At 41.1% G+C, this 13,833-nt stretch overlaps 1 protein-coding gene across 1 annotated transcript in view; it reads right to left on the bottom strand.

The window, feature by feature from the left end:
* Positions 1–578: 578 nt before the first annotated feature.
* LOC119400045 (palmitoyltransferase ZDHHC6) overlaps positions 579–13,833 on the bottom strand; it is a 33,918-nt gene continuing 20,663 nt past the window's right edge. The window contains exons 7-8 of the mRNA XM_037666967.2: positions 6,686–6,735; positions 579–3,763 (exon numbers count right to left, since the gene is read on the bottom strand). Of these exons, the coding sequence (XP_037522895.1) occupies positions 3,645–3,763; positions 6,686–6,735 (169 nt within the window). The 3' untranslated portion in view covers positions 579–3,644. The remainder of the gene's footprint in view (positions 3,764–6,685; positions 6,736–13,833) is intronic.

The following is a 13,833-nucleotide window of genomic DNA, read 5'->3' as shown; positions in this document are numbered from 1 at the left end:
AATAACTGGTTTTATCTGTTTCAATACATATTTAGCTGAATGCTTGGTGTTTGGTTCTACATTGTTTAACCTTTATGCCACAGTTTTATTTAAAAGCTGGTGACAATGTACATACCACCTTGAACACTGTAGCAAATTCTGTATTTCAATCTACACTTCCAAAGTATCTTGAGGGCTCCAGTTGGTGCACTATACAAACTTACCTCAGTTTACATAATTGTGGTATTTTTTTTTCTTTATTAAAAGTGATGGACATGTTCATTTGTTAATGTTTGTGAACATTTGTTTCAAATAAAATGTAGTGAACTTCTAGAGCTGTTTTGAAAAAAATTGCCTCGGTATTCGAAAACTATGCGAATAGTATTAGATTCATATTCGATTCGGCATAATCACTATTCGATTTGTATTCGATTTGGTTCCAAAATTCACTATTCACACACCCCTAATAATAAGCAGTGTCACCGGGTTGTTGGAACCTGTTCCTATATCTTACTTTTACTGAAATTCTGCTAAGCAGGCAGCTGTACTCTTTACATATAATCTACCCTTGCCATACTACACTGCATGCAGTCAACCTCACCATAACAAAATAGAAACTTTATTTACATGAATGCACTGAGCAACTAAAAAAATTCAATGCATGTTGTATAATAAGAAGAAAACAGTATGTATAAAAGGTAATGATCCTTTCCATCGCACGAGATATTGGGTGCTGAAAAACACAAGTACACAAAATTTTTGTTTCATGGAGCAAAACTATAGCATGCCAACATATTTATAGAGAACATGGTGAGAATATTTCATGTTCTTGTCCAAGTGTACATTTAACAAAAAAAAAAAAAAAGACTCCACCAGCTTTAAGAATTTACAGTTTCATTTCAGCTAAACATACTAAAGGTACACTAAATTAGGTCAGACATGATACTGTTTTAGAACTCTTTCATTATTTCGAAATACATGTCTGAATAAACAAGAGAAAATGAAGGGCAAACTTGCGTTTCTTAAGTTTCATGCCAATGCCTCGGTGCTGGTACATCAGTGTGATGTCACCAATATCAAAGTAAATTTTTCTCGTAGCATTTGGCCCATTGTGGCAAAGTAGAAGCTGTTGAAACTTGCTAAGTTTAATGTTTGCCTTCTTTGAAATAGTATATAGGCAATCCTTACCTAAAAAAATTTCCATGGGCCCGAGCATACACTTTCAAAGTCCATGACATTATGGCAACTTGGTGAAGGAGTGATTTCACCTGTATTTAATCCTTTTTGGTCTTAGAAGGGTTTCCAATATGGTAACAGTGGCTTGCTCAGAAAAGCTGAATGGTTTACTAATACAGTTCAACTTAATTTCATAAAAGCCAACTGCAGAAGAATTTCACTTCTGTTCAATTCCACGACAGCCGACAGTGGGTGGCACCAAAGTAATTGCAACGAGGTCGTAAGGCTAGCAACATCACGTATACTTAAACTATAGCAGCTTTCAGATTGCCCATAGTAGACGACAGGCACCTCAGCAGTGTTCCATGCAGCTACACAGCAGGAGAGATATATAACATCAATCCCACAACCACATGCAGCACAATGGGAGCTGTCCCAATGGTATTTTTCTGCTTTTCAAATTACACAAGAACATCTTGGAAGGGAAGCCACACACGGCATATACAAAGTGTGTGAAGGATCTAGCAAACATGTTGGTTCAAGTCACTCGGAGTCTGGGTTCTGTGTCACTTCCAGTGAGCTCCAATACTGCTTTCCACTTTTGATACTGACACCATTAATTTTTAAAAAATTCGTTACTGATGCACCCACTTAGACTTCAAACACAAAATTTTGCGCAAAGCCATGTTAGTAGCTAGTATACTATGCTACAAAATTTTTTTTTATGTGTTGGAAAACTTCCACTGCAGTTGGCCTTTAACATTTCAAAGCAACACCCAACATGCAGGAGCCCTCACTCTGGATCAAATCCACTAACAAAGTGAATAGGCAAGCACATCTTCATCCTATTTTTGGTTGACTTAGATCACTGCGAGAATGTAGAACGCAATCACTTCTTTACTACAGTGACTCCGTAATGAAGTTCCCCTCATTTTCCGTTTGGTGTAGATATCTACAGCTGTCACTTTCAGTTTCCCAAACCATGTCCCCATTCCTCGTTCTTAAAGGGATCCTGAACCACTTTTCCACGTAATCATCGAATGACCTCAGTACCGGAGTTTATTGCCCCACGAATCAATTGGTGCAAAAATTTCTTGAATCTGTCAAGAACAAGCGGGGTTACAGGGATATGTCACATGCTTTAAGCAATTTCGCACTCCTCTCATCCAGATGAGTGCACTGGAAGCTACACAGGGGGGGATGACACAGGGGAAAGAAGCTACGTCAGCATGTCATGAAAGGCAATCGCTCTCTCTCGCTGTGATTCCTGCATACAATAGTGTAGCTGCTGTGTAATTTTAGCACACTATAAAGCATGGTGCTGGCATGTGGCAAGAAATGAATCTGATCCAAATGCCGCTCCTGATTTATGTCAGCTCTTAGCTAATAGCAGCAATCTGCAGTTTGCCCACCAAAGTGAGTGAGAACACGGCCTCTGTATGAAGAGCACTTGAGAAAGTGGCAACTTCGCACACCGCTTGTAAACTCTCTGTGCTGCACACGACTACAAAATTTGGATGAATTGTTCATAGCATGGTTTGCTGTTCGGAGAATGTGTTTTTTCACTAAGCCTAAGGGGTAGTTCAGGAGCCCTTTAAAAGATACTGCTCTGACCCTTTATGCAGCAAAAGCAAAGTGCCATAAACCAAGCTAGGTCACAAACTCTTTGCTGAACAGTGAGTGCACAATCTACTTCTGTCATTTCATTACATGCCCGATCTGCTCTACTTTACAAGTTCACCTGTGTAGTAACATCACTGCTTTTTTTAGTAACTGTTACAGCAAAGCTCCTGCACAACACCTTACTGGTTGTTCAGGCCTCGACTCTCACTTTTGCACCTAACCTGGTGGTTTATGTGTGGAATGTGTCACATCAACCTAACTTGGTTGATGTGACACATGCCATTGCAACTTTTAACCAAAGCCAAGTTTTTTTTATCTCTTCCTTCAATGCCCAGTTGTGGAGCAAGCACTCGGTATCCACAGGAGCGTCAACCTGAATTTAAGCCCACTACAAAAACACAACACATTTGAGAGGCCCAAGAAATCTTGCAACTGGAAATGTCTACATCAGAACTACAACTCATGGAAAGGCACAGTCTAGTAACTCTCTGGCAGCCCACTGCACACTCACAGGCTGACTCTCTCCATCTACCAGTCAGCCTGAAGAACAGTCATGCACAGCTTTTCAACAGCAATTCATGCCATTGTTTTCTTTTTAAGGCTTCACAGTAGAAACTTGCTTTAGATCTTCAAAACATTAATAAAAAATTGAGAAATGACTCAAAAGGCCCCTCCAGGAAAGGCAAAGTGACAAAAAATTTTCTTTGTAAATGGTATTTACAACTAACTTGGGGAGCAGCTGAGTCCATACGCACACAACAGTGACAGCGGCCCATGGGAAGAAAAAATCTGACTGGTCTGAAATCTGGCAGCTAGGCTTGGCAGACAATGGAGGCTGCAGCAGTGCAGTGACGCGACGGCCTGTTTCACTTGTACTTCTTGTAGTCAGCGAAGCTCGATGATGCCTCTGTGAAGCTACGGCTCCCCTTACTGCCAGCAACTTCAACAGCACACTGTCGCGGGAACCAGCCCTTCGGCCTGCGTGCTGAATAGTGCAGTAACCGCAGTTAGCAATGTCAGACCAGACCCAACGAAATATTATCATACACAGTGTTTCTGCTAATTCTTGCCAAATTAAAAAAAATCCAAATGTGTTTGGTGAGAATGTTCACAACGTAGTATTGTGAGCCGTCATCTTGACTAACTCAGTTTATTTTTTACTACGACCATAGGTAATCAACAATGATTAGTTAACCAACATTTCAAGTTTTGTTTAAAATGTGAAATCCTCAATGAAGAAGTTCTAGAGCTGGTTGAAAAATATCTAGTGAAATAATTTCTTTCCATGATGATGGCTACTGTGGCTTTAACCCATTCACTGCCAAAGCCGGCGAATCGCCAGGCTCCTGTATTTAGTACTTCCTAAAGTTATTAAGGGGTGGCGGCACATGTCGGCTTATTTAGCCCTTTAATGCCTGAATTATGAAAGCGCCGAAGAAAAAAATTTGTTTTTCATTTTTCAGCTTTAAATACCAGCCTTCACATAAATCAGCAGTTGCATTATCCAAAATGCAACTTTAATGCATACTTTTTGGTATGTCGCGAATTCGCAACAACCGGCACCTAAGCCAATAGTAGCTCAATATGTTCAATGCAATGCAAGTATGGCATCGCCGCATCAATGAAGCGGATCTCTTCAGGGTGACGTAATTTGGCAACGTCATTGTTGTTAAATTCAAGTTTGACTTTATTGCCTCCTACTAATCACGTGACATCATGTCGGCCACCATGTGTGCCCTAGACTTCGCCGCCCAGTATAGCCGACTTCTTGGAAGCCGACAGAATGACATGAAGGTGACGACACCAACAAATAGATCTAGCTCACCACGGGACAGAGCCAGTCTTTTGTTCGGATTTTTCTGCGTCACAAACAGATTGCTCTGCTGAACGATGTGTTCCGTGAAGGCGTCATAAAAAATTCCTTGAAATATTCAGTAGGGGCTCGGACAGTGTCACATTGAGGATGAGCGGTTTTCCAGTGTGGCATTTCCCACTGTTCTTGACAGTCTTTTTTTTTCCCACCACACTGCATGTTTTAGAGAGGCACTAGCTTGGCTGGTCTACCACATCTTCGTCTTCATCATCACTGCTCGATGAAGACACTCGTACTTGTGCATGAGGATCGGGATCGACATTGTCGTCTTCGCTGTCATTAAGACAGCTGTCGTCACTTTTATCTTCAGGTGGCAAGCGCATGCAAAGCCTTTTTTCCCATAAAATGAGCGGAAGTCCATCATGAACTTGTCATACCGGCAGTCATCACTGACTGACTCAAATGCCGGATGTCGCGAATTCGCGACGTACCACAGAAGCGAGGATCGCGCAGTAAATAACGTACTTCAAAACAACGAGGCACGTCGTGTGCAACCTCTTGTATGCGTGCACATCGAAAAAATTTTATAGGAGATGGAACTTACGTCCCTCGGGCAGAAAACAACGAAGTAGTGAGAGCTCTTGCACGCGCTTCGTGCTCTCCCGCAACTGATACACAACACTGGGTTCCAGCTTGCAATACCTTACATGCAATGGCGCTAGATGTCTTGTGCTGAAAGCTACGTTTGCTGAAAATACGTGACAGCCACCGGTGAAGGCATCAACGCGTTTTGTGTGTTACTTATTCGGCGTCTTTCGGTATGTCGCGAATTCGCGACAACCGGCAGTAAAGGGTTAAGGATGCTTGGGATACATTACTGATAGATGGCAGTAGTTACTTGTGTGGGTTGAAGGCACTTTGGTGCTGTTTTTCGTTTTAGTGTTTTTTTTTTTCATCCAGGGGCAGAAGGAAAGGTGGCACCTGGCGCCTTGAAGCGATTGAATGGGCTCATACGTCAGATTCCTCCTAATCCCATGAAAATGAACCCCTTACGGCAGTGTCAAGTGCGCAAGGCACAAGGAAAGAAAGGTGAAAGCTGCCGGGAGCACGAAAAGCGTGGTGCCGCCCTCTGCAACCTTTTTCACATTTTGAAACACCTGTGAACTGAAACAACTTGAGAGATCAGAACATGAATTTTTACGAGCTGTAAATAAATGTATGTTGATGTATTTTGCAGCAAGTACTTTGACTAGGCACTTATGACACAGAGAAAAGGAAACGTGTTGCACACACGTGCGCTTTTGCTGAAAAATGCGCGGTACAGCGGGTCCGCACGAGCGTGTGGCAGCGAATGGGTTAATTATTTAGGGCTGCAAAAAAAAAGTGTGCTAGATTTGAAAAAAGTACTTATTATTTATTTGAGCAGTCTCACGAAGTTTTCATCCCTTAAAAACAATGTCTAGAGCTAACCTAATGAAACCAACAGACAATGAAGCTCAAGGAAGGTACAGGAAAATTACTTGTATGTGTTCACTGTAGCATAGTAATTATGACATAGAGAGGAATCAAAGTGAATGAAAAATCAACTTGCTGCAGGTAGGAACTGAACCGGTTGTAGGTTCGGTCCCTACCTGCAGCAAGTTGATGTCATAACTACTATGGTACAGTTAAAACATACAAGTAATTTTCCTATACCTTCCTGAAGTATCATTGTCTAACAACAAAAGAAAAAAGAAACGAGCCCTTGATATATCCCCCTCTTTCATTAATGTCTAGAGCTGTGGTATCACACTTCTCTCCTTCAGCGAACACACTTCACGTACATTTGACAACATGCAGTAATGTCATTGCTATGCTGCCCCAAATAATTCAAAACAGTTATAATTTACAAGCTCCTACATTATTTAGGCTCCAAAATGCGAACAGCATTATATTAAGCCTGATTTCTTGTTACGCCTAATAGACTTTGCCTATGCTTCGTATCTGATGTCACTTCCAGAAATGTATTCCTCGAATATGTTGTATTCTATTCAATTTGAAAATTTCCCCTTTTGCACACTGTTAGTTAAAAGTAACATTTAATCCAGTACTCACAAGATTTTGTAGAAAACTTTGCACTTTCTAATTCTCCATAAAGCCAGTGCCTGTAAAGAGAGAAAATAATTTAATCAGCAAAGCACAATGCCTGAACATGGTTTCTGGGCTTTGATGCAAAGGGGACAGCAGCTAGCCAAAGTATATAATAAAGGGCAAAGCTAAATACTGGCAGAACTGCTGAATCCTATTACAATAATACCACAATGGTTAAGTGGATAATATGAAACTTTTCAAACACTCAATGGGTGCTTATGCATAAGTCTGGTCAAAATATATTTCTACAATGCCAATCACATAAGCTATAACATGCCCCACTCTCAGTTTATGTACTAGTACAGCCCAACCAGTGGCGTAGCCAGGGGGGGGGGGGGGGCACACAAGGCCAGTGCCCCCCCATTGAAATTATTTTTTTGCTGTCTCATACAGAGCACAAAATGACACTCGACCACACCTGCCTGCCCGTCCCCCTCTTCAGATCAAGGAGATGCTACCCCCCCCCCACAAATTTCTGCCTACGCCCCTGAGTCCAGCCCAACTATATTGAACCCATTCACATAGAATTATCCCTTACACCAAACAATTTCATAACACGGTAAAGTTACAACGAGAATACATGCATACAAGAAAAATTATGGTTACATCGAACAAAAATATCAACAACAACCGGTATAGTAGTATCAAACTCCAAGTGCTGTGAAAGTGACCCACGTGCTAGCTTTCCCTCGTGGTAAACCTGCTAGTAACACAACCCTAGAAAAAATGGTTCAGCTCAGCAGTGCATGGGCAGACACCTTCTTGCAAAAAAGTGACCCTGGGCTGCCCGCGACACACACAGCAAATTAGAGGCTCTTATGCTCTCATCATTGAAGGTTGCAGGCCATCTGCTTCTGTTTACCACTCGGTGTGGTTGGTGGTGTTAGCACTCTGTGAACTTTCTCAGGAGTGCTTTACACAATGCTGGCGCAATGGCCAGTGCAAAGCAGAAGAATTTGCCATTCACCATGACGCTCTAAAACATGAATCAAGTTAAACGCGGCGAAGAGAAGTTGAACGTCATCGCCATGTAGAAGATAACGAGGAGCACCGTCAGTACTATCTTGAAAGATAAGGCCGGGAGGGCTAAGCCAGACAAAAAGCCCAGTGCACGTGGCACCAGATGTATACGCACAGCCATGCATGATGATGTTGAGGTAGCTGTGCAAAAATGGTTTGTGGACATATATGGTCGTGAAACATTCCGATGTACGGTCCCATGATTAAAGAAAAAAACCAAGGACCTTCCTTTTATCTTGGCAGGGAGGATCTTAAAGGTGGTTCCGGTTGGCTTCAATTCTTTAAAGCACAGCATGAAATTGTTGGTAAAGCAGTTACTGGTGAAAACTGAGCTGTGGACCTTGACAGCATGGACGAATGAAAAAAAAAAAGAAAAAAAAACTGGCAAGATATCACAGCAAGACCTGAACCCTGAGATATCTTCAATGCCGATGAAACCACCCTCTTTTAGCAAATTTTTCCAAAGACACATGTGTGTCAAGACTCTTGTGGGAGTGGTGATCATCAATGGAAGAGTTGCTTTTCGAATCAGCAGCAGCACTCCTGACAGTGAACAGCAGTGATTCGTATAGGGGGTGGGTACCAGTAGATGGTGGAAGAGCTTCTCTTTTTGGCTCTTTGGCACATCTTTTTTCAACAACTGCGTGCTGCTGCTGTGCTTGATCGGTGTTGGTGTGCTCCGGGCCCAAGATACTTTCGGCACTCATTCACAGCAGCAGACAAGAGGGCTGCTGTCCTCTATGCCGAAGAACTAGCTGCACAGCGGGATGGCAAGTGTGGAGCTTCTGAATGGGTGGTGCGGCAGTAGAAACTGTAGCGTGACTAAATTTTCACATGTGAAGCGAAGCACCAAGGTTTTCACAGGTTGAAGTTGGGGTGCTTTTTGGAGCTTGCGGCATAAGTCACTAAACTACATGAGCGATCGGTTTCTAATGATGACATGCGAAATGGTCGTTCAGTAAAAGCTCGTTAATTCGGATTTCACGGGACCGGAAAAAAATGTCCGAATTATTGAAAGTATCAAGAAAACAATAAACAAGTGTGTATTACATCAAGGCATTTTCATTTTCTTGATAAATACGCAAATCCAGCACTTATTTTCCATAAGAGCAGAGTAAAAGCTGCAATTTTTGTCATTCGTGGCTTTGTTCACATTGTGACCGTGGCTCAAGATCCCCGTGTCTTAACCCTTTATGGAGCATAATGTTATGAACAACGCAGGCTACCTATTGAGGGTGGCATTGTCATTTCTATAAGCTTCTTATAATACGAACAAAATTTGAGCTCTCTATCGTTAACGGTTTTCGAGAAAAAAGTGGGACATATGTGTCCACTGACCACTGAAAGACAGTCGTTTCAGAAAAAAAAAGTACTTTTATTTTTTTATGCAAAGTTGTTGCTGCCTTACAAACCACAAAGGACAGAGCCTACAAACACCTACTCATCACAAAAAGAAAACTCAACTAAATAACCATCGTACATCCACTTGCTAACAGCACTCAAGCAGCAGATGCGGGTACTGGGCATGCCTGCAACAGTCTAATTTTTGTCCATGGAGGAAGCTCAACTGCTTCCTCCACTGGAAGAGACTTCCCTGTGTGAAGCAGAATGAAAACTGGATACTGCAATCAGTTGCACACAATGTTAGACTGGCTACGCTTTCGAAAATATATCACTGAAAGGGTGTCAACTTTGCAGGGCACAAATTTTTGAGGAAATTGTATGGGTAGGAACGAATGAAACCACTATAATAGCAAATTTAGGAACTCGTGAGTACAAAATAAACTTTTCAAGCATACCGCTCATGCTGTATCGGGTGGAAAGCACGCCAAAATCTGATGAAAAAAGGATACAGCGCGTGCCAGCGGAATGGTTCGTGTGGAACACGGCTATCTGCTGGCACCTTGCGAATACCATAAAAACAACTACCAAAACCGCTTTCTGGAACATCCACGCAGTCGCACTAAAAGTCTGAAAGCAATCGATTCAGTGGTTTTGATGTAAACAATTAGAACATGGCGAAGAAAAAAGTGGGACATACGAGTCCCACTGTGCCACAAAGGGTTAACCCAGTGGCTGCCATTTTTGTGCATTATGACACATGGATTGAATACAGGATACCGCCATAGGGGTTACCAGATTGAGCCATTAATATGATTACCATATGTGAAAAGAAAAAAAGGCTTTTAAGAGACCCGACCTGAAAAGCAGAAGCATCATGTGTGCAATACAGCAAACTCTTCCTAACAAACTTTCTGCTTTGTGTCAGGGCACAAAAGAAGTAGCATTCACAACATACACATTTTAAAGTTAACATTCGAACTTCGAAAACGAAAGCATTGTCGCTAAAAACACGATAATAGTGTCCTTGCAGTTCTGAAGGCACGTGTGCGGCCTTCATCCAGAGTCAAAACAAAACTGCCGAGCATCTCATCTGCTGTTGAACAAACCTGGCTCACTAATGCACAATAATGGTTGGTGACTACGCAGTTCTAAAGACATGCGGCAAAAACGAAACTAGTGCTTGTCGTAGCTCTGACCCCAGTCGCTATCGACGCTATTGTGGTAAGACTGTGGATGACGACCATGCCTTTCTGAAGGCCGTGGTCGTTTCGGTAATTTAAGAACGCCGTTTTCGCTCCTTTGAAGTGCACATTTTCATTTCATTTCATTTTCATTTTATTATACCCCTCAGGGCCAGAGGCATTACAGAGGGGGAGTGGTAACAACTAACAACACTTTGACACAAAAAAACAAGAAACAAAGGAACGAAAACAAAAAAAAAGTAAGAGAAAACGCACATGAAACAATAGAGCAAAATGTGAATTTACAGTGAGTTTAGAAAGAGCCTGAGTATACAATGTTAGCTATGGAATTACGGAACTGCCAATCGCGAGAGGTTCTTGGTAGAAATGAATGATAAAAGTGCGCAGTATTACATGAAGCGAGTCCGACTTTATGACGATGGTCTGTGCGATGGGATACATAAGATGGCTCAGGGATGAGGCGATCGCGTAGTGTAGGATGATGATACGTCTTATGAAACAAGGCAATGCGTGACACTTTTCTGCGCGATGATAATGATGGGAGGGAAAGGTTTGATTTCATGGAAGTTATACTGGTGGTGCGGCTGTAATTAGAGTGAATGAAACGTGCGGAGTTATTCTGAACCATTTCTAGAGCATAAATTAAGTTTGCTTGGATGGGATCCCAGACCGGTGTAGCATATTCCAATTTAGATCGAATTAGTGTTTTATAAAGGAGGAGTTTCAAGAAAGGAGGAACATGATAAAAATTTCGACGAAGGTAACCTAACATGCGATTAGCTTTGTTAATTAAGTGCTCGATATGAGTAGACCAGTTCAGGTTTGCTGTAATGTACACGCCGAGGTACTTATATGAAGTGACTGATTCTAAATTCATGTTATCAATGTAGTATGGTGGTGAGCAGGAAGATTTTCTATAAATGCGCATGACTTTACATTTATTAATATTTAGCTTCATTAACCATTCGTTACACCAATTAGCAACTGCACCAAGATCAGATTGGAGTAAGGAAGAATCATTAGTATTTGTTATCTCTCTGAAAATGACACAGTCGTCTGCGAATAGAAGAATGTTAGAGTTGCAACGGAAGGAAGATCATTAATATAGATTAGAAATAATAAAGGCCCAAGGACTGAGCCTTGAGGAACGCCTGAATACACATCTGTAAATTCAGAGTTAGAGCCATTAAAGGAAACAAATTGTGAGCGGTTTAAAAGAAAACACTCAATCCATTTCAGTAAATTATTATCAATATTAAGCTTGTTTAGTTTAAGCAGTAGTAATTTATGACACCTTGTCAAATGCCTTACAAAAATCCAAAAATATGCAATTGATTATTGATGATCGGTCTAGAACTTGATGTAGTACATGAGTAAATGATATAAGCTGAGTTTCACATGAATAATGTTTTCTAAAACCATGTTGTGCTGAAGAGAAGAAAGAGTTTGATTCAAGGAAACTGACAAGGTTGGTGAATATAATGTGCTCAAACATTTTACAACATGTGCTGGTTAAAGAAATGGGGCGATAGTTAAAAGGAGATGTTTTGCTGCCAGACTTTTGAATCAGAATAACCTTCCCAATTTTCCACACTTTTGGAAGAACGGAATGATCAAGTGATTGCTGAAAAAGTTTACACAGGATTAATGCAGTATAGGTAGAAGTGTTTTTCAAAAACTTCGCACCAATATTATCACATCCAGGTGCTGAATGAAGACCAAGTTTATTAATGAGCTTAAGAAGACCGAATGTACTGATTAGTATAGGCGGCATAGCTTCAAAAGTATGGCTGACAGTTGTCGGAGTATGAATAACCGAGATAGCTGAGAAGTTCTCAGCAAAGGTACGGTTAAAAACTGTGGCACAAACATCCGATAAAATGGGGTCACCAGAGAAATCGGTCAGCGTCATAACGCCATTGGTTGAGGGATTAATAGTTCGCCAGAATTTTTTAACATTAGTGGTCAACATAGAGGGCAGTACATGCGAATGAAAATGTTTTTTTGCATCTCGAAGGGCTTGAATGTACAACGCAGACGCTGTTGTGTACAAAGCCCAGTGATCACTAGTAGGCAAAAGCTTTGCGGCGCGAAAGAAACGCTTTTTTCTGTTTGATAAATGCCTGATATGGCTATTGTACCAGGGAGCATTTGAGCTGTTGGTTACGATACGGTGTGGGATGTATTGATCAGTGAGCTGTGTGACTTTATCTGAAAACATGTTCCAGTTAGTTTCGACACTCCGATCGTCGAAACCGTCAAGAAAAAGATCGGTGAAGTTAGAAAGCTCATTGTCGATCGCCTCAAAGTTACCCCTGTTGTAGTCACATATCATTTTTTTCTTTTTGTTTGTTCTCGGGCGGGCTAATTTAATGTCAAAATATAGGAGCAAGTGATCGCTAAGGCCTGGAAGGTACATTATGGGCGCAATTATATCCGAACTGTTTTTTAGTATTAAGTCTAATGTGTTTGAAGCGTGCACTGCTATTCTTGTTGCTTGAGTACACATTTGCTGTAATGAAAATACCGAGCAAACATTTAAGAATTCGCGAGCTTGGGACGAGAGTGGAAAAATTGAAGCGGAATGGGAATTCCAAGCTATATTAGGAAAATTGAAGTCGCCTAACAACAAAAGCGGAGAGGTAGGAAAACTTGCAGTAACAATGTTAATAGCATCTTGAAGATCGCTACTGAATGTAGACGAGGGTGAGGGTGGGCAGTAACACACTCCAATAACTACGTTCTGGTGACTAAACGTTATCACAGCCCATACCATCTCTAGATTAGTTTGAACGTGCACAGATGATGATGGGATATCGTTGGAAATACCCAGAAGCATGCCACCGCCTCTCTGTGTGCCACGGTGACAATGAAAAAAAGAGAAGCGATCAGCGTTTAGAAATATATCTCGGTGTCACACACATGCGCGTTAAGGGGGGACCCTGCTTCGGAGACATATTTCTTTGTTTTTCAGTACATTTTTATGAAACTTTCGCAGCTTATGTATTTTTATGTCCTGATTTCAAATATGCAATTATTTTTCTAGTACACTATGCTGTTTCCAAAATATCAAATATTTCATGTATATTGTTGGGAGCAAGATTTATTTATAAATTGTAAGAGTTATAAAGCAAATCAGCATATCACAATAAGCTGGAATGAATGCTGTTTGCAATAAAACAAGAATGGATGTTCTAGGCCCAATTGAACAAAAGTTATAGTACGTTGAACACTTGGCAAGTCAGCAATGTCGAGCTCGGTCAAAACTGGGATCAAGCTGGGAATGTTCAAATACCACAACTTTTGTTCAAATGGGGCCTAGAACATCCATTCTTGTCTTATTGCATACAGCATTGATTCCAGGTTATGTGATAGGCTGATTTGCTTGATAACTCTCACAGTTTAGGAATAAAGCCTGCTCCTCACAATACAAAAACTATTTAATAGTTTCAAAACTACATATTGTATTAGAACAATAATTGCATGTTTGAAATCAGCACATAAAAATACATAAGCTGTGAAAGTTTCATAATGATACGCTCAAAA

Source organism: Rhipicephalus sanguineus, chromosome 1, assembly GCF_013339695.2.
Source record: "Rhipicephalus sanguineus isolate Rsan-2018 chromosome 1, BIME_Rsan_1.4, whole genome shotgun sequence".
Taxonomy (NCBI): domain Eukaryota; kingdom Metazoa; phylum Arthropoda; class Arachnida; order Ixodida; family Ixodidae; genus Rhipicephalus; species Rhipicephalus sanguineus.
Note: the sequence above shows the minus strand (reverse complement) of the source record. Positions and strands in the feature narration are given on the sequence as shown.